The 21,596-nt window shown below is 34.3% G+C and overlaps 1 protein-coding gene across 11 annotated transcripts in view; it reads left to right on the forward strand.

Moving 5' to 3' along the window:
• Positions 1-21,596, forward strand: part of LOC143244996 (nuclear hormone receptor FTZ-F1-like) — a 105,655-nt gene that overhangs the window by 7,690 nt on the left and 76,369 nt on the right. For 2 of the 11 annotated variants that reach the window (XM_076490688.1, XM_076490689.1), the window contains exon 1: positions 3,359-3,401. The exons of 6 other annotated variants lie outside the window; for them this stretch is intronic. In XM_076490688.1, coding sequence (XP_076346803.1) covers positions 3,374-3,401 — 28 coding nt within the window. In that variant the 5' untranslated portion in view covers positions 3,359-3,373. Of the gene's footprint in view, positions 1-131; positions 745-3,358; positions 3,402-17,846; positions 17,926-21,596 lie in introns of those variants that run through there. 3 more of the 11 variants (XM_076490692.1, XM_076490694.1, XM_076490685.1) reach the window with 3 other exon arrangements.

Below are 21,596 nucleotides of genomic sequence, written 5' to 3' on the forward strand. Positions count from 1 at the left end.
GACCCCTTCAATAAAAAGCCAGAGCTAGCTAGACCAGTCACAGTGAATGTTTTCGTGGACCGTCAAAACTGTATTGTTTCATTCCTTGATTTGTAAAGTATTAGACGACCCCTTCAATAAAAAGCCAGAGCTAGCTAGACCAGTCACAGTGATGGTGTCTGGGACAGCGTTTAGGCGGTTGTTCACTTTGGCTTAGCTAAATATTTGTTTCATCATTTGAGCAGGAAGAGGATCAGGGGATACGGTATTGCTGATGGTTTGGTGGTAATGTGATAAGTACGTAAATTACAGTAAATATTAAGTATGCGATTCTCGGTTGCCTAGCTTCTACATCACGTTAGGTTTAGCAACGCGGTCACTACCGTTATCCCGTCGAAGTCGTTTTACAAGTGTTAAAAAAAAAAACAAAACTTTCTTTACTTATGGAAAGCTCGTGTGTCAGAAAAAGTTTTCCTTAGCATACAAATTCAACGTGTCTTAAATGCTGTTATACGAATGAAGAAGTTTCTACTACCAAAAGTATGATACAGAGCACGTCATTGTAAGATAGACGTACCAAAGTGTCTGTGTGCCATAAGGAAATAGTGTACTGTTGGTGCGTAATTAGATACATGACGTGTGTTGTATATGTAGTGATGTGTTATTATTCGACATGAAAGTAGTTTTATGTTTAAAGAGTTAGAAATACGAAAGTATCTGTGAGCATCCACTAAAGAGAGAAGAGGGATAACTTAAAACATAGCGGTAAGATATCTGTGATTGTAAAAGATATTTAGTTTTCTTGTAATTATATTTTCCAATATCTCTACTTGCATATAAAGGATGCGTCTAAACCGTTTTTGATTTCGAATGTCTTCAGTTAAGACCGACAACAGTAAATAATGTTCGTTTAAAAACGTTTTACATAAAAAAAAACCGCTTTAAGTCAAACAGTAAGTGATCTATCAAAACAAAGCAAAATAAGCAACTTGGAATTAATTACTCGCATTGCATCATATTTATTCTTGCGCTATAAGATCATTTTTAGCACATGAATAAAAAATACTGCAATGCGAGTCATACCAAGCTGTTTTATCTTACTGTATTTGTGAAATATCTCCTACTGTTTGAGTTAAAGCAAAATTTGTGGTTATTTTTTAGCTTGAACGTTGTTTTTTGGATGGATTTCAGGTATTTTGAGTGTGTTTCACTGTCGTCGTTATTGTTTTATCAGACCTTGTAAAGGGAAGTAGCTCGCATAGGGAAATAATGTGAAGATCAGGGTATTTCTGATATTACACACTTACAAAGTAGATTACACACACACGTATTAAGTGTAATAAAAATGCGAGGCATTTTATTGGACATTTCGGACCGTTTTGCTTTGTGGTTCAGTGACTACTTTTAGCAGGGCCTGGCATGGCCTAGCGCGTTAAGGCGTGCACTTCGTAATCTGAGGGTCGCGGGTTCGCGCCCGAGTCGCGCCAAAACATGCTCGCCCTCCCACCCGGGAGGGCGTTATAATTTGACGGTCAATACCACTTTTCGTTGGTAAAAGAGTAGCCCAAGAGTTGGCGGTGGGTGGTGATGACTAACTGCCTTCCCTCTAGTCTTACACTGCTAAATTAGGGACGGCTAGCTCAGATAGCCCTCGACTAGCTTTGTGCGAAATTCCAAACAAACAAACAAACTTTTAGCATGAGGCTTAAAGATTGGATGGGAAAAACAAGGCGAAAGTTTGTCACGAGAATTTATCTACTTGTATACTAGTCGATTCTCTCTCGAGTAGGGAAGAAATGAATAGTTTTTATTACATTAATCAAACATAATTGACCAGAATACTGCTTTATCCAGTGTGCACACGAATTATATTTTTTTTTAAATATGTATAGGATTTTTTTTACCAACTCTAGCAGAAAGGTTGAATGTTAGGTTGAGAAAGTTTATCAGATTTTTCATGAAGAAAAATACGTGTCTAAATGATAGAAAATGCTTACATAATAAACACAAGGGGCCCTCGTGAGGAATTAACTGGTGTGACGTTAACAGACCAAGAATAAGTGTGAAGGGGCCAGCGATCCTGAGAAAACTGTGTAATTATAGTAGAAGGTACGAATGAAAGTCAATAAAAATGCGTACTGAGCTGAAATAAACCTAATACATAATAATATTTATAAATATAATAGTACTGTGTATTGTATGTACATGTAACTACTTCGCAGGGTTTAGATGGTTTTTCATCTAAGATTCGTAACGAGGTTTTTGCGTTTTGCCGTTTTTATAGGCATTTTAACGTGTTTATTTTAATCACTACTTTTCCCTTTATAGTCCTCCGCTGGTACAGCGGTAAGTCTGCATATTTACAATTCTAAACTCGGGGATTCTATATTCCCTTCGGTGGACACAGCAATTGTCCAGTGTGTTTTGCTATAAGAAAACACACACGTACAAACATTCCACTTGTAGATGGATCTTCATATAAATTTGTTATGGAGATTCATTGGGTTTATGGGGAGATACATACACATTTTTATTTTTTCGGTTTGTATGGACGTTTTGAACCTCTATTTAAATGCGTTAATTGGATAATTTTAAATATCTAATTTTCATGATGTTTCCATCGTAATTCTTGGCGTGTTAATTTGGGTAAATAAAAAAAAAAAAAAACAGAAAAAAAGTCACCTCTTCCACTAGTCCCTAAACCCAACAATCTACATTCTTAATTGACTACTTCCCCTATTCCCTGAGGGATATGTTATCTTTGTTTTCGTATTGAAGAAGAGTATGCATATAATAAACCATAAATGAAATTTTTGGCTTAGTCATTAAAATTCATATCTGTGATTGGGGCAGTTATTATCTGCTCGTCATATTTCTAGAAAATAGAATTAATGCCAGGTTAGTTTGCATCTCACGACGAGTAATATCTACATTGAAGATAAACTACCTACTTAGATTAAAATTAATACCTAACTTAGTAACTAAGATAGGTGTTTCAGTATACCATTTTATCTAGGAGTATTTTCTTGCATAAATCACAATTTTATAAAGATTAGAACGTAATCATTCACTAGTAGGATATTCTCGTCTGGCATCCTTTCAGGTACCAAGCAAAAACATTTTTAATGTGTGTTTTTTTTTTTTTTTTTTCTTTTGCATGATGCCCAGAATAACCATAAACGTTCTGTGTGGTTTTAAGAAGCGTATTCGTCACAAATACACATTTCAGTTTCTAGTCTAACCCATGTCTATTTGTTGTGGTTCATATTCTCTTCTTTCTTTACATTTTCTTTCACAAGTGAAGATGTAGCGTGATCACTTTCTGTTTATGAAATGGTTTTCTTAGCTTTTTAGCAACATATTCAAGCATTCTGAATTGGAATTCTTCCCATGAATGGAGCATGGAACAGAAGAAACTTCAAGTAAGCACAATATTATAGTTGTTCAGACAGAATCCGATAAAATATTGGAGTTGTTGTCCAACTTAAAAAAAAAAATCCATTGAACCCTCCCTCTGGTGGTATATGAATTAAGTGCTCGAAATGCAGAAGAAGGCTCTGCAGTCACATAAAAGAACGCTGTGAAGCTCAAACCTACATCCCCATTATACAAGACACTTATTCTTAACAAATGCTTACACGAAGCGGTTCGTTATTCTACATTCATGTAGTTTAGCAGTTTTACTTGCTTCGGCTTTGTACACCACAGCTCCGTCCCCCATGTGTATACACACTTATCCTACCACCGCCACTATTCATACACAGGGCAGCTAGTTCTACGTGCTACACAACTCCACATTTACACACAGCAAAGATCGACTCACCCACACCCACTCACGTTTATACACAAGGTAGTCACACTTTTATAGACAAGGCACTTCTACTTATTTCATCTTTGACACAATGCATTTGTTTTTGCTGACGCTTATTTGTTATAGCCACTTATAAGAATAAATTAAAGTTTGAACTACAGCAGTACATTTTTAATGTGAAACGCACACATATTTTTCGATTTTTACCGTTTTAATGAGACATCGATTTTCTTTTATTTTCTGCATGGCGTAATTTTTTTCCCAGATATTAGCCATTTTTATAAATTTTATTTTATTACTATACTTTCACAGTATATTTTTTTTAAAATTGTTATCTTGATATATGGATTTAGGGCTAATCTAAGTATTTTAAGCTGGACAGTGTTCGTGGGATATCATTTTTGTATGGCCGAAATACCATTAAAAGCGTGGGTATCCAATTAATGAAATAATGTACTCTAATTCTTACAAGAACGTAAGAAAAGTACTCCAAAGATGTACTTGGAAGATTTCGTAAGAAAATAATTAATTAATTAGCTATAATCATTACCAGGCTCGAATCTTGGCCCAGCGTGGCCAGATGGTTAGGGAGCTTAACTCGCATGCTTTCTGGACCCCAGTGGCACAGCGGTATGTCTGCGGACTTTCAACACTAGAATCCGAGATTTTATACCCGTGATGAGCAAAGCACAGATAGCTCATAGCCAGTTGTGTAGCTATGTGCTTATCTTCAAACAAACAACCAAAGCTTGCAGTCTGAGGGTCGCGGGCTCGAATTCCTGTCCTACCAAACATACTCTCTTTCTCTGCCGTGGAAACGTTATAACGTGACGGTCAATCCTACTATTCGTTTGTAAAAGAGTAGACCAAGAGTTGGCGGTGAATGATTAGCTGCTTTCCTTCTAGTTCTTTACTGCTAAACAAGGGATAGCCCTAGCGTAATTTTACGCGAAATTCAGAAGAAAAAAAATACATACGCTCTGAACATTACATGAAGTATTTTTGATGTAGTGAGTGGTGTAAAGTATAATATTCCTGATACGTCTACGAGATATGTTCAGTTGATTAAACACCATCGTCGGCACGAAGCTTAATTCAAGAGCCTATTGTATTTTTAGCTTCTTTGATGGTTGTGAAAATTGTCATTCCAAACCTTGATTGTATGCTTGTTGTCGTGTAATGCAATTTGTTACGTTCCATTATATTTGTTGTTAGAGGTTTCACTCTGGCAGTTTGAAATTAACCAGTTCTTAGGGGCAGGGAAATTGATAACGAAGGGTTAAAAAATTTAGCATGCGCTGTTTCATTTGCATAGTAATGGTTACTATTCTCATCAGTAAGGTTGTCAGTGCGGATACATTTGTTCTTTGTAAATTATTTTACTCTGTATGTTTTAGCCATCGTGCTATAAAAATTAAATATTTTCAGTACGTACGAGAAATTGGAATTTTAAACCTAATTGGTAGGTAGGTACTTGATGCGCACGTGCGTTAAAATGCTAGGCCAGTAATGTCAATATTGCCATCCCTACTTTTGACCTACTGACCAAAGCCAGTAGCTGTACGTGTTGTCACATTTTTTTTTTTCACAATTTACCCACGTCTAAAGTGCAGAGCGTTATTTGGATAAAAGTGTTATAGTCGTAAAATGTTATTTGATTAGTTTGTCAGCTGTAATTCTGTATGTTTATAGAATCAGTTGTTTGTGCACACACTTGAACACAAATGCCAAATTTGATCCCGCTAGCTTGTGAGTGGGATATGAACACGGTTACAAACATGGCACTCACGGGGAAGGTTGGGAGCAAAAACACAAAAACAGGTGCCAAATTCTGGTTCAACAACCCTAAAAGGTTACTTCTAGACCACTCTATATGTCTAGATAACTTTCCAAGGGCGTTTAATCCTCTTTACTAGGAAATGTACGCCATATAGATAAGAACACTACGAGTCCGCCTGTCAAGTTTGGTCCTACTAGCTCCGGAATTGTGGGGGTGGAGGGAGTAGTTAGTTGGACATATTTTCATACAAAGCTATACGTTTGATTAAAACAGGTTTCAAATATAGTACAAAACCGTCATCTGACCCTATACAACATTTTATGATAACACGTAAGAAGTTGAATGTTGTATTGTCTAAATGAAAGAAGTCTAATGAGGTTTTTAAGATCACCCCAGAATTTCTTATTCATCTGTGCGAGTCACTCCTTTGCAGTCACGAGAAACTGAGTACGGATGAAGTCATAGTTAGGTAACTGAATTGCCGCTAGGTGAGGATCTGAATTAAGGCAATGTTCGTTTGTTTGTTGTTTTTTCAATAAGTTCTAGAACTTAATAATATTACTCTTCATAGTTTAGAAAAAAAAACATTTCTAGCAAGAAACATATTAGCTTTGAAATAGTAATGGCAAGTAATAACATTGAACTTAAGATTTTTTGAAAAGTTCATAATAATGTGAACAATAATTATTTATATCATGTGAATTCATTGTTATCCGTGGGGTACCCTACATTTGAGGTCTGATAATCCATGAAATGAAATCTCCAATGAAGTATCCTCCATGTCAAAATGTATCAGAACTGAAGCACTGGAGTAATAAACGTGCGTATATTAACAAGAGATTGACTAATATTTTAACATATATTGGCATCTAAGCATTGACACTTTAGGAGTTAAGTATTCGTTTAGTGTTGTTTTTTTTTTCCAGTGGGTATAAAAAATTTTAAAAGGTTGTAGTTTAATATCATTTAGACTGTTTATGGTTATTAAAGTATATATTCACAAATGTAAGAGCCCATAAGAAGTATTGAATTTCGGTAACACCACGAAAATTGGTCCACGAACTTACAATCACAATATATTAACACGAATAAGCATATTCTTCCGTACTGATGAAATTCTAAATAAACACGTTCTGTGCTGATAAGTGTATATTAAGCAGTTATCGACCGCTGTAGCGGACGATAACAGCCAGCAGCATATGTATTTCTAGTTGTACGTGTTTTATTTCTTCCATGTAGATGGACTGATAGATAGATTCAGTGAGGAGAGGGAGCACCTGCAGCTGCTGCAAAAGTCGTCCCTTTGCAAAACAAAAAATAACAAAACCATTAACTTTTTAAATATGCCAAACGTAATGTATTAGAAGTTTAGTCTGAAAGTCTTGAATTATTTTGAATATTCTAACCATAAGAAAATGTTTGTTGACGTATTAGAAGCTACTTTCAGAACGACTGTGTCTTTAAGCCACAAGTCTTCGTGTTGTTCCAAGTATCCATAAAGCTCTTTGTATTTATTTGGAGCTGATGGAATTGATATGTCTTACCATATAAAAAATATAAAACGACGGCCAGTATTTCGATTTAGCACGTGAACAAACACGTGGTGAATGGCGCAAAGCATAAATTGTTTATCTGCTGTAAAAATATAAAAAGAGGTCCATTTAGATATTTTAATGTGATGTTTTTCAGTCAGCAATGTATAGTTGCGATTTGCTTATACAAATGTCGATGTACGATTTAATCTGAAGTTCACGATGCGCATGCGTCATGCTGTCAAATTTGTTTGATTCTGTGTCTTTATATAAGTATATGATGAATTTATCACAGAACTGATGGTTTAACAGACTGTCACATATGATTTTATGTTGTTTTAAATCTTCGTGAATTATTTGCGGGAAGTAAGTAATTTACCAAAATGAAAAGAGAGACGTCTAAGAATGTTCGTTTGTTTTAACATATAGCCACACTAGACCAAAATGTGCCACGGGGAGCGACAGGTGTGACTCAAAGTTTCTTACTTAAGAAGAAAAAAAAGAGAAATATTTCAACCATTAACAGTGTTGTTCTTATGTTGTTGTTTATCTAAAATCTAGCATTTGGAAATGTTAGGAATTAATTATTTTCATGAAGCAACAGGTTATCGGTTTTTTTCAATACGTCTTTAGTTGGTATTAATGCATCACAAACACAATTATGTAGAACAGATAGTAGTTGTGATTGAAATTTAAAAAAAAAAAACTGCTTTGTGTTTGTTACTTGTGGTCTTATTTTCCTAACAGATTTAATATATAAGAATATATTTTGTTAGGGAAAGAAGCCCCCCAGCTAGTACAGCGGTAAGTCAACGGATTTACAATCCTAAAATCAGAGGTTCGATTCTCCTCGGTGGGCTCAGCAGATAGCCCGATGTGGCTTTGTTATAAGAACACACACACTATGAAAAAAGTGTATTAAATTCTCATCAGAGCAAAAGCTGCCTGTCTATGTCGGAAGTAAACATTAGTCCATTAATGGCTGTTAATAACGAAACAAGCCTTTCTTTTGTTCTCGTAAATATTGCAATACATTGCTCGTTCATTTGGGTACCTCCTTGCTGTTAGCGATATCTTCAGCTGTAAACCCAATAATATCTCACGAGGGGTTCTGTAAACTTAAAAGAGTAGACTTAGGTTAGTCGTTAATCCATATAGTCAGCTAACAATGCAAAACAACTTCTGTAATAAAAGCATAAAAAGGAAATATATATATAATAAAAGTTATAGATATAAAACTTTTTAACCAGTACTGTTAAGGAAATACTATATTAATAAAAGATAGAGTATACTTTGGTAATAGCAACCTAGTCTGTTGCTAATATTCTAGTGAAAAGCTAGATTAAATCGTTAGATTTGACTTGGGAAGAAAAGATACACTAGTTACAAAATGAAAGAGAGAGAGAGAAAGGACGTGAGGTGGTGTATGGTTTGAGGCCCGACTGCACTATTGTCTGAAATTTAATGCCTTGTTTGTTGTTGTATGCAATAAACCCAGCGCGGAAACTACAGTGCTTACCACCCGTATCCATTCCCTGTCTGGGTGAGAGTGGCTCTACAGCTGGGTATGTAGGCCACTAGGACAGGCGTCTCTATCCGAGAGTAGCATTTGCCAATCTCCTGTCCTCTTGAGCCATAGGAGGTGTCATACCTCCTTTTGGGCTATTCTCTCAGATACTTGTTGATTTGTTGCAAAGGGCAGACTACACGTTGATTTCCAAACGTCTCCCACTCTCCCTAAACCATTTGTGTTGTTTAAAAATAAAATAAAAAGATAAGAAAGGGAAACGCTATCGGTGTTCACCGTTGTAAATAGATCACTGCCCAGTAGTAATCGGTATAGTATCACCAACCATGACAAGAAAACTGGAATAGTCCTGTCGCAATAACAAAAAATTTTTTTGTACATTTACGTTCCTCGTGTTGTTGTTTTTTTTCTTTTTCAGTATATTTTTGCATGTAGAGAAAATTTTGTTTGTTCGAAATGCTTAATACAACTTTAATGTTTTCATATTTTTTTGTGGGTTTTTTTTTTGCTATTAGATCTAAGATGTTTTCTAATGTTGTGCCTGTTGGGAGTTTCGAAACTCGTACTGATTTTTAGCTTTAAAACTCTTAGACGTTTCGCTGAGCTGTGGGAGTGGGCGGCATTTTAAAAATGTCATAGGTATTGTCATCTACTTGCAAACCTTGGAAAACGCGGAAAGAGGTATTTCATTAATATTAATTTTCTAAGTGTCATAAGATCTTTAATTAATTATCTCTTATAGTAAGCTAATTGGTGGTATCTACTTTTAGAAATGTTAAATACTTTAGACTTAGTCCAACGTCAGTGATGGTGAAACTATTTAAGTATCGGTAAAATATTTACTGGAGTTGACAATTTTGAATAGTAAGTTAAAAAAAGAAGCCAAACTCCGTAAAATTATCGGGTGGAAACAAACTACTCGTATCTTTATCTGGGGCAGTGGTCTCCAGCAGGTAGCCCACGGCTATAACAAGCCCTCAAAAGCTTGATTCCTGACCCGCGCTACAGTCGCCTTATCCCAAAAGTAAGCAAAATTGTATTTGATGGATGGCGTATTCCCCAACAAGCTCAATTGACTTTATGGTCATCATCTGAAGCGCTCTAGAAAATAGAATACTAATCTGGGGCAAGACGACTCATGGTATATTGAACGATCGGTTTAATGTGACAGTACTATTATCAGCTTAGCGATATACATTAAAGTAACAGAAAATCTACCTTTTAACAGTAATATTGCATAGTTGCACTTAAGAAAAATATTTTGATATATAAACAACAGGTTTCTCCAGATATTCTTGATACAATAATTTTATAAATTTCTGTAAATTTGACTGTTAAGGTTATGTAGTTTCAAATTTGTATCACCTCAGTAGATGGACAATAAAAAAAATGAAGTTTTCATAACTAATCATTTCCACTGGAAAATTACGTCATAAAACTAATATATTCCTGTAAAATCAAATATAATTTATACCTTGGAGGGTAGGCAAAACATAAATGTGTGGAATTGGATTTTACAGTGTAAGTCAACAGACTAAATTAAAAGAATGTTATGTGCGCTTAAACGCAAATGCAAATTTGCAGTTTTAGTAAAAAAAATTACCAAAAGTATTTAGTTGATTTAGTGTGGGTGATTTAGTGTTTTATGGCACAAGGCAGCTAGGCTATCTGCGGTAACTATTTAGTTGAACTACGATGTTAATTTTACATCATAACAGGTGCATTTTTTTCCTGAAATGTAAGTGGGTCAAATGCCTCGTCTTGCCCCCTTCTGCGGGCGCTCATGCTAAATAATTAATGTTTTAACATAAATCTTAGAAATATAAAGGCGAAAGAGTAATATAAGTTGATGTGCCAAACGAACTGTTCTGGTAGTGACAACTTTCATCTATAAGAAGAAAAAATGCAGTTATTTTTTCTCTCTGTAAGTTATCCCACTTTTTCATATTCATTAAGCGTTGTCTTAAAGGCATAACTATGATATTTTTCACTGAAAGTGAGACACAGATTTTGGAAACATTTAACGGGCGATTAGACAACAAAAAACGAAAACAAAAAGACCGTATTTCAAATTATCATATCTCGCAAGCTGCGAACTCGTTAGACATACATTCAGAATCTTAGGTTTTTATTCAGGAAAATCTGGACACGATTCAGATTGCGTTTCGAAAGTATATTCTAATTGCTTTTCTCGCAAACTAACATTGCATTTATTTTTCTTCTTTCTCTCTCTTTTTCGATAACACGAGATGTGGTTAGAATAAGATGCGTCTCGGTGTTTAGGATATTGCTGGGATTAATAACCACTGTCCAAAACAGATTAAGTGTGCAGTAACTTTTAGGGATAATATTCATAAAATGAGAGAGATGGAAGCACATTGTACATTTTATGAGGTAACTTGTTAAACATCTTGATTAACTACGGAAAAACGTTATGAAATGAAATGTATGATTTTCAGTGTGTCTCTGGTAAAACTTAGTTTTCCCAGGGGGAGTTTATAAGGTTTAATCGTATTAGATATGTTGTATTTGTGTATAATCACGTTTCTTTTCACCTTTATTTCATAAAATTAGGGATAAGAAAATATAGGGAACAATATATCTAAAACCATCTACATGACAATAATTTATGCACTTTATTAGAAGTGTTTAATTTGAGTAAATATAATCGCTTCTTTATATAGTTTTGATTTATGATAACATCGTTTTTTAAAGATTATTGTGGTATAAAACTTAGGTTGTTTATATTTCCCAGTAGTAAGTCATTTTTGTATGAGTGTTCTGGCACGTTTGCTGAGCTGCTCATTATGTTGAAGTCGTTGAAGTTTTATGAGCTTTGGATAATGTTAATTTGTTAATGATTTGCTTTAAGTCAGTTTTGTTTATATCAAGAACGGATAATTCAGCTTTATATTTTCTAGTTCAACATTTCGTGTTTTTTAGTCGCCGTAACAGTGTAAAAAGAAGTGTTTTGTTTATTTTAACACACAGTGAGTTTAAAAACCCAAGTCAGCGACCTGCTGGGGTTTAAGCATAACCAACCTTAATTTTAATCTTTAGACCAAAAGCAATGCAACCAGTCGGGAAGCAGCTGCCACTTAAGGCCGCTACTTTAAACCAAGCAGTGAGATTGATTGTCATTACTATAACGCACCCACAGCTGAAAGTTCGAAGCATGTTAGAAGAGAAATGAAGCAAATTATGTTTTTAGGGTTATATTGTTGTTTTTATATATTCTTAAGTTTTTCTCTCAGTTTTCTGTTTGTTATCATCATATAAATGATTTGGAAGGATTAAAGTTTGCCTTGTTTCTGTCGGTATCTTTGTAGGTTACAGTTTAGAATTGTACGGCATATATTTATTACAAGTAAGCCTTTGGTGCCATTCGTCTAGTCTAGAGTATAATGACATTCCTTGTTTCATTCTAGAAGGCATAGTGTGAAAACAATGGCTTCTCTGGTTAAACAAAAACAAGCATCTAAGGAAACCATCAGGCACACTTCTGTGAATTAATATTATTTGTATAACATTTGTAAATGAGTTTCACAAAAGTCTTGTCTTTCTTAATGACGAGTCTGGAGTTGCCGGCTAATATTTTCTTAATTCGTGTTGTCAAAATGAGGTTTGTAATTGTTTTAATAATATATATGTCTGGCATGATTTAGTGATTAGAAGGTTTGACTTCGAATCTGCTAGAGCTAAACCAATCGCCGAATATGGGTGTTCTTGAAGTTATGGGCGTGTTATAATGTGATGGTTGGTAAGGAGAAACCCACAAGTTGGCGGTGAGTGGTGTTGACTAATCTGCCTTTAGTTTAGCCTATCACTTCTAAATTAGGAACGGCTAACGAAGACAGCCCTCGTGCAGCTTTGCACGAAATTCAACAAACAAATAAATTATGTAAGATAGGAATAAAAGACTCATGTTCTAACTTTAGTCAGGAATTTTTAGAATATTTGAAAATGAAAATGCTTCTACGATATTAAATGCGTAAAAAATACAAGGAATCGTATAAACATGTGGGTCAAAGTGAATAATAATACTTTTGGAGTTTTCCAAACATCTTTCTCTTGGAGCGAATAAGGTTAATTTTTCAACACTTTTTTTTTGGGGGGGGGGGTAATATCCTGAAAGTGTATATATCCATGAGTACCATATTTCAGTACACACAAAAAAACAATATTCTTAAAATTGAAACAAATATTTGGGTATAAGTCAACGTGTTTTGTTGAATTCAACTTATACAAATTCTCAGCTATTTTGAATTCAGTTATGTGGTAGACCATAACCATTGTTCATAATGGTTTCTTAAACTTAAATATTTGCACTTTTTGTTCACTCATTTATTGTTTGATGGTGTGCCAATTCCAGATTTTTTAAAATTATTCCTTTGCCATAGAGTTAAGTGTTATTTTGTGATGTAAATGTTATTGAACATACATGTAACTGTGTTCTCCATGTTTTCGCTCATAATTACTGTTTGAATTCTCAGACTTCGTAATGAACTCATTGTGACCCCACAATTAACATAGATCTCTTGATGTGAGGGTCCATAATCGTGTCCCGTTACCGTAACAGAAGAATAAAGAAACGTGCTTTGCAATTTGTAGCCGTGAGTGTATCGCAAGAGTGACAATCAAACCCCATAATTCAGTTAAACAGGATTAACTCAAGATTTGGTGGTAGGTGCTGATGATTAGGTGCCTTCCCTTGTAGTTTTACAACTTCACAATTTATGATAACTGGCACAATATGTTTTTGAACTGATATTTGTTGTAAAATAAGGATATAAAAGCGTCCGTATAAACTTTGGTAAGAGCTCTTAAGAGTTTTATTAGTTCATTTGCTGAGAGAGTGTTTGAAAACTGCTAGTGGGTTAAGTTTGGAAAAGTTATGGTATTGGTGGTAATTTATTATGTGAAAAGAGCTAGCTCTCTCTCTTATAGGTATTTGGGTATTGATGTTTATATACCCAGGAGGGTCAGGTTTCTTCGACCTCTTCCTCCTTCATTTATATTTGTTCTTTCATCTTTCAAGTGTATATATATACATTGTAAACGAGGGCCAGAGTAGCCCGCACTTACTCAGGCCTCTTTCAGGGCAATGTCCATGTACTATCTACACATGCACTTGGTGCAAATAAATCATTTCTCTTTATAATTCCATAATTATTTACACTTTCATTAAATAGGTATTAACTATAAAACATTTACATATAAAAAAAACCCTTTCAATGTTTAGTAATTAACCCCTAAACTAATGTGGAGTTTAGTTTATAGGTGGCCTTTTTTTTAAATATATATTTACTGGGGAAAGGTGTTTAGGACTATCCTCATCATGTATACAGTATCTGTGTAGTTTGCTTACTAGTTCATTTTTTTTCTCCAATTTTTGTCAAAATAGTTTATTGTACTATATAGGAGTCTGTCTGTTATTGTTCCTATGTATGCGTATTTATGCATGAATCCTGATGGTGTTCTGGGTACTTTATAAGTTGTTGTGGTAGTGTATTTGTATTGTTTGTGGGTTAGCTTGTAACAGTTCTTTACTTGCATTTATCCATGAAGTGACTGCATAGTCAATGATGGGTCTAATGTATGTTTTATATATTTTTACGATGTTATCTGCCGTTGCTCCACTGTTTTTACCAGTTAGACTCCTAGCATAGTTTGTTCTTTGACAAATTTTTGTTCTAATGTTATTTATGTGGTTTACCCATGTTAGTTTTGAGTCAAGTGCTAGTCCTAAAAATTTTGCAGATGTAGCAGTCTGAAGGGAGTGCTCCATTCATATAGATCTGAGGTTGTGCTTTTTTATGTTTAGTTAATTTTGCAAATATTACTAGTTGTGTTTTAGTTGTGTTTATTTTTATTCTATATTTTTGACAATATTCACTTATGCTTTTTAATTGTGGTTGTATGTTTGTGGCTGCAATTGCTGGTGTTGGTGTGCTTTTCCAGACTTTCACATCGTCAGCAAACTGTGAGGAGTATCCATTATTTGGATCTTTTAGAGGCATATGATTCACGTGCATGATGAATAGGATAGGGCTAACCACTCCTCCTTGAGGGACACCAGCTTCTGGAGTGAAACACTCTGAGAAGGTCCCTTCAACATTAACCCTACATGTTTTGTTTTCGAGAAAGTTAGATAGCCAGCAAATAATTCCACGTGGTAGTTCCATTTTTTGCATTCGGAACTGGCAACCGTTATGCCATATAGTGTCGAAAGCCTTCTCAATATCAAGAAAGCAAGCGACAGTGCATTCTCGTTTATTAAAACTATCAACAACTGCTTCTGTTAATCTAACTAAATGGTCTGTAGTTTGTCTGAATTTTCTGAATCCATTTTGTTCTTCTGATAATTTTGATGTTGTCACCAGGAATGTGGAGAGTCTGTTACTGATTATTCTCTCAAGAATTTTTCCTACACAGCTGGTCAGGCTGATTGGTCGGTAGCTATTTGAGGTATTGGCTGGCTTTCCTTCTTTATGGAACATTAATACATTTGCATGCTTCCAAGAAACCGGGGTATAACCAGAGTATAATGATAAATTGAAAATTTCTGTGAAATGTTCAAATAATTTCGGAGTGCCTGTTTTAAGAAGGATAACTTGTATACCATCTTCTCCTGGATATTTATTTTTGTTTGTTATTGCTTCTATGAGTTCTTGTGTGGAAATTGTGTTTGTGTATTCGTTTGTGTTATTGATTTGATAATTATTTAAGTTGACTGGGAAGAGTGGTTCAAATAGTTCATTGTTATTCATTATAAAGTTGTTTACTGTGTTATAAAAGTATGCGTTCGTGTCTGGGTCGATGTATGTTTTAAACGTGTTTGAATACTTCGGCTTTATCTTTATTTGTATATCCTGTAGTATTATTGTGTTCTAATGGTGGATATTTTATTGTTGCTGTGTCTCCATTTATGAGTCTTTTTAAGGTGTGTCCAAAATTGTTTTGGATCTGTTTTTTTCATTTGGTTGATAGCAGAAATCGTCCCATTTTTCTTGTTTTAATAATTTAACTTCTGCTCTGATTTGGTTTCATATTTTATTTATCTGTGCTTTTAATTTTCTATCTTTTGTCTCCATGAATTGTATTATTAATTGACGTCTATCCTTGATTATTGTTATTAGATGTTTGTTTGGTTTCCATGCATTTATGGTTTTATGTTGTTGTTTTGGTATGGCTTTTATCTAGTGCAGTTTGAAGGCACTTCGTCATTATTTTACAGCAATTATCAATATCTATTTTATTTTTATCTATTTTCATAATTTTGTTTGGTAACCAATGGTCTAATTCTTTTTGTGTTCTTCCAATTTGCATTTTTGTAATCAATTTTTTATTTTCTATATATTGTAATTTTAAGCTACACAAGGTCTATCTGCACTAGCCGTCCCTAATTTAGCAATGTAAGACTAGAGCGAGGGCAGCTAGCTATTCATCACCACAGACTCTTTTTAGTTTTGCAACTGATTCGTAAATTTTGCCTTAGAGTTGTTCTTTAAAATAATTTACATATATTTAGGTAGTCTTACTTCCAAATTGTATCATTTCAAACCTTTGCAAGTCATCTGTTTGTTGTGGCCAGGTGGTTAAGGCGTTCGAATCCTAATACGATGGTCGCGGGTTCGCATCCCCGTCGCGCCAAACATGCTCGCTCCTTCAGCCATGGGGGCGTTATAATGTGACGGTCAATCCCACTATTCGTTATTAAAAGAGTAACCCAAGAGTTGGCGGTGGGTGGTGATGACTAGCTGCCTTACTTTTAGTCTTAAATTGCTAAATTAGGGACGACTAACGCAGATAGCCCTCGTGCAGCTTTGCGCAATTAAAAACAAATAAAAAAACAACCTTCTTTTTATATTAAACAGTTAAGATTCTTTTTATTTTGTCAGTTAAAGGGAAGTTCAAAGAGAATTTTAAACACACACCGTGGGAAAAAACGTATTCTTTTCCCTCTTTCTCGGCATTAGCTGGTTGATTTTATTCATTTGCCAAAATTACTTAGATTAGGTAGCTTGTAACGTTTTCCGTAAATTTTAAACGGTGTAATTCATTGATAATTTAATACGCAGGAACGTGTGATAATACAGTATAACCAATTTAATGATTTCGTGACCTGTTTTAGAACAATGGATCCAAAGGGCCATTAAAAATTTGAAAAAAATAAAAGTAATGGAAAGTAGGTATCGTTCACTATTCGTAGAATTAATACGTGAAGTATTTAAAACAAAATAAATGGTCGAATAAAAAGTTCACAAACAAATAAAATGATACTAGGTGGATAAATTTTAAATGATTTTGAATCAAGTACCACTTTATTCGTTTGTGTATTTCTATTGCAGTACTTTGTTTTGGATACTTCGTATAGCAGTTCTACGAATAACCAACGATCCTTACTTTTCGTTAAAATTCTAATATATTTTTCCTATCTATATTCCCATGGAATGAATACAACGTCTATAAAACTTAAGTACAGCTATATCCCTGTTAGCTATTAGTTTTAGAAGAATGAAAACCACAATCACGAATTTATGAAATTTAACCCTTGTTCAGGTCTACAAATAATTGTGTAAAGCAACCAAAGTAAGGATTAAGTCTTGTAATTTTATGATTGTGGTTTTAATTCATTGTTTTTTGCATCAGGATTCCTGTTTCATTTTAAAATTCATATATTTTTAATACTCCCTTTTTTGTACCTGTATAAAGTATATACTTTACCTTTAGAAACTGTCGCGTGTCCGTCCGTTGGGTTGACAAGATATTTAAAATGTGGAAGATATGCTTACCATTCGTATTATACCTAGATGTATATGGATTTTTATCGGAGTATCAAAAGCGGACGGATACTCGCATATCAATCATATAAGCTAGAGAAATCTCCCAACGACAGTCCGAGCTATTTTAGGATTATTATACAGGAAGCGTTAGCGTAACCAATATTTCATTGGTCGGTTTTTTTGCAAAGGAATCTGTTAAAATAGACACTTTATAACTCATAGCAATTTTCATTTCATTTACAGAAACATTCAATCATTTACTCTCATATATATGTGTGTTGTGTGTATGTTCATGACTTTACTGTTAGTGTGTCGTTTCCAGAGGCATCGCTAGTCGCTAGTATTCTATTTGACAGTGCCCTGAATCCCCAGTTGCTGCCGTCTTAAAATCAGTATAGAAAACCGTGATCGATATCATACTGAAACGCCGAAAACCCCAACGCCTATGGGTTCGAGACAAGAATCGTTTAACCACCTCTGGTTGTTTTCGATTCTGTTCTTTTTGCACGGTATGTGAATTGATCGATTCTTTTCTAGGCATAGTGGAAACTCCATTGGTTTAGACAAAAGTACGCAGTAGAATGTATTATGGTAAATATGTAGAATTATAAGGTATTTAGAACGCATTACTTTTATAGTTTGAGTAGAAAAGGGTTTTATGAGCTTCCATTATCGGTGCAGAACTCATAGCTTAGATCGCATGACTGACGTGTAAGTGGTGTCAAAAGTAACAAAAGTTATACGAATTGAGAAGAATTCCACATCTTAGGTAAATTAGGCCGTGTGACAAGAAAGTGACGTTAAAACAAAAGAAAAAGGTGGATAACGTGAATATTATTGTAAGTATATGTGGCCAGAGATGAGTGGGATTTGTGGCCTAACCTCAAGGTCTTTATATGCTAATTTTGTAAAGTTTCTAATCTTCTAGAAGCCTGACCTATATATGTTCCCTGTATATTTTGACAATTATTACCAGGAAAACTAACAATGAATGACTTTTTTGTTAAATGTAGGTGCTTTAAGACGAACAAAATATTTTATAATATTAATGGGTTTCTGGACTACTTAAAAACCGGCTTTTCGAAAATGCGGCTTAATGGGTTAGAAACACCGTTCATAAAGGGACAGCAATTTTAGTCAATGAAGTCTGATTTCTAAAACAGAAATTTCCACCTAAAGCTCTATAGAATAATAAACTGCTGAGCTGTATAAATATGTGTGACTGATTTAATATTTTAACATTTTACTTGATTATTTATGGTTATTCCTTAATTATTTTTCGTTATAAGATTATTTAGTACAGCATAAAAAAAGAAAAAGAAACCTTATAAAGACATTGTGAATTTGATATCACACGTATTTATAAATACACTGTTGGTATTTGTACGGAAATTATTAAGCTCATTTGTCCATTATGTTGCATATAGCCCATGAATCATGGGTGTAAAATTTTAACGTAAAAATCGATTTTGTGATCGAAAGAACTAAAACACTTTCAATTTGAATTTATGTTCGCAAATTTAAGTTTGTCATATGGTTCAAACGGAACCATATTCAAAAACCATTGTATGTATGGTAGATGAGGCTTTAGATTTTGTTAAGTTACCACATGTATAGTGTTAACGTACTACGTATTTGTATTTTTAGTAATAGGAACAAAAAACTGACAGTGCGAGTGTTTATTGGCTTGATTGATACAATGGTTTAATGTATGGTAACTCGAGTTGGCCATTTTCTTAAGGTTTAAAAAAATCAAAAGAGTAAATGTAATACTAATCTACGCGTTCTTAAGCATTAAATGGAACAAAGTTCATTATTAGAGCTGAAAATCCCAACAAAATTCTATAAGTGCGACCATATACACGAGCTAGTCGTTCAGATGACATGCTCAAAGAACTGTAAATGATTGCCAGTTGTATCAAAATGGTTTTATACACGTTTACAGTCATAGTGTGAGAATAACCTCGTTATCGAGTAAGTCTAAGTTGTAAGAATAAAATACACAGTAAACGTGTATTTTCAAAGTTTTAGTGACCGCTTAACATACTGAGGTCAAATAGTTCAGCTTTGATAGATAGGAAATAATATGATACTTCTCAATCCTGTATTTTTGTAGAAAAACAAACATGAAATTCAAAAATTCATTTATAAGTGAAAATGTGTATGTGAATAATTTGAGGCTTTTTATGTATGTATGTGTGTGTGTGTGTGCGTGCGTGCAAGTGATACTAAATACAAATTGTTGCTCAACTGAGTTACAGAACGTATTTTAATTAAGTATTAATGTATAAAAAATTTATACAAATTGATATAATGTCATTACAAACTGGCCCGGCATGGTTAGGTGATTTAGGGCGCTCGATTTGCACTCTGAGAGGCGCCGATTTATACCCCCTGTTCCACCAAACATACTCACTTTTTTCAGCCTTTCAGGTGTTATGATGTGAGAATCATTCGCCCTATTCGTTGGTGAAAGATTGGCCCAAGAATTGGCAGTACTGTCTTTCTTCTACTCTCTTACTGCTAAATTAGGAACTAACCGGCTACCGCAGACAGCCCTCGTGTAGCTTTGCGTGAAGTTCAAAACAAACCGTAGTAGTACGTGTTAGGAAGAAGAGGTCTCTCTTATTGTACCTGACCCTCCCTGTTCTGTTAAGATCAAAATCCCAATAACAACAGAAGCGAAAACGTATTAAGGTAAACATGACACATTCTGTAAGTATTTCTGTTATGTATAAAATTGCTTGTAACTATAACAGTTGATATGTAATTAAATACTCAATTATTTTTGTAATGTATCTTTAACATCAGTCGTTAAATTGTTCAACATGTAAATATTTTTATTATTTTTCATTTATTTGTTACACATACATTTTGATTTGCTATCTTAGCTTGATGTTTGGAATTATGACAAATCTAATTTTGAGCTTGTTGACTCGTGAGATATTGGGTTTACGTTCGAAAGTATTGCTAGCAACTGGAATACTGAACTAATGAACCAATGCACTTAAATTATCACAACGTTTTTATTTTTAGCTTTGCACACTCCTAAGGAAATCGTTACCTTAAATTAGTTACAATATATGCCGTGATAATTCTTATCATTGATCTGTGTAGCGTAATCATAATTTATTAGTAATCAGGACTATTTAGTACAATTGTAGGATTATTGTGGCGAGGTATACGTTTATACAGTGGTATTATTAAATGTATTAATACGTAATTATGTTAAAGTTTTGTGTTGATGTACCACGAAACTATAAACAAAAATAAACTATGTAATTTGGTATATATTGTCTGAGACTTGTGAAGTTTCCATGAGTGACTTATCAGTATAGCTGATGTGATAACTTGTAATATTGAATGTCTGTTTCTAATTGTGGGTATTATGCTTCTGAATTACAGATGTTACATCTGTATTGTAATGCATTCAACACAATGAACTTTTAGATCTAGAAAGAACATGAAACTGTCTGTTTTCCATATAAGGCATTAGGTTAAACATCTTTTATAACTGAATTTGATGTGAAGATAGCAAAAATGTGTTACTTTTCCAGACAAGAAGTATGTAAATGTGTGTGAATGTAATATAAATAAACATATTATATTACAAGAGCGATACGACACCCCATGATGGGATTTAACACGTGTGAGTGGGACAGGGAGAAAGAAAGAAAAAAAAAAAAACGGGCATGGGTAGTTTCAGCCTTGTCAGAATAGAGTACTTCCTTGGGTGAAAAGGAACGAGCTCTTCGCGAAATCCAGTAAAGGTCGTGCTCTGTATGTACTATTAGGTTTTGTATTGAAAGCATGTATTGCACGCACGCGCCCCTTCTGCCTGTTGTTAGGTGACTAAGAATGACACTCACTCCACGATTCAGCCGTAGACTACTATAGGTATTTTGGTTAAAATCTAACGATCCCCGAAGGGGCTTTGAGAGACAACCGGGGGCGCTCGGAAACAGTTACTTCTCTTCGCCCAGATCGCGGAATTTAGGTTTAATATTTCAGCTGTTGAAACAGGCTTGGTTTTGTACTTATGTCCTCTTTTTCTGGAACAGGCCATTTTCGTGACATCGGTAAAGTAAGAAGGCAGCGCAAGAGCTTAAAAATCTTTAACGTTCTTTATTTTAAAAAGATGTAATAAACAGAGGTCAGTAAAATCTGTTGTACGTTATAG

This window comes from Tachypleus tridentatus, chromosome 2 (genome assembly GCF_004210375.1).
Source record: "Tachypleus tridentatus isolate NWPU-2018 chromosome 2, ASM421037v1, whole genome shotgun sequence".
In the NCBI taxonomy this organism is placed as follows: domain Eukaryota; kingdom Metazoa; phylum Arthropoda; class Merostomata; order Xiphosura; family Limulidae; genus Tachypleus; species Tachypleus tridentatus.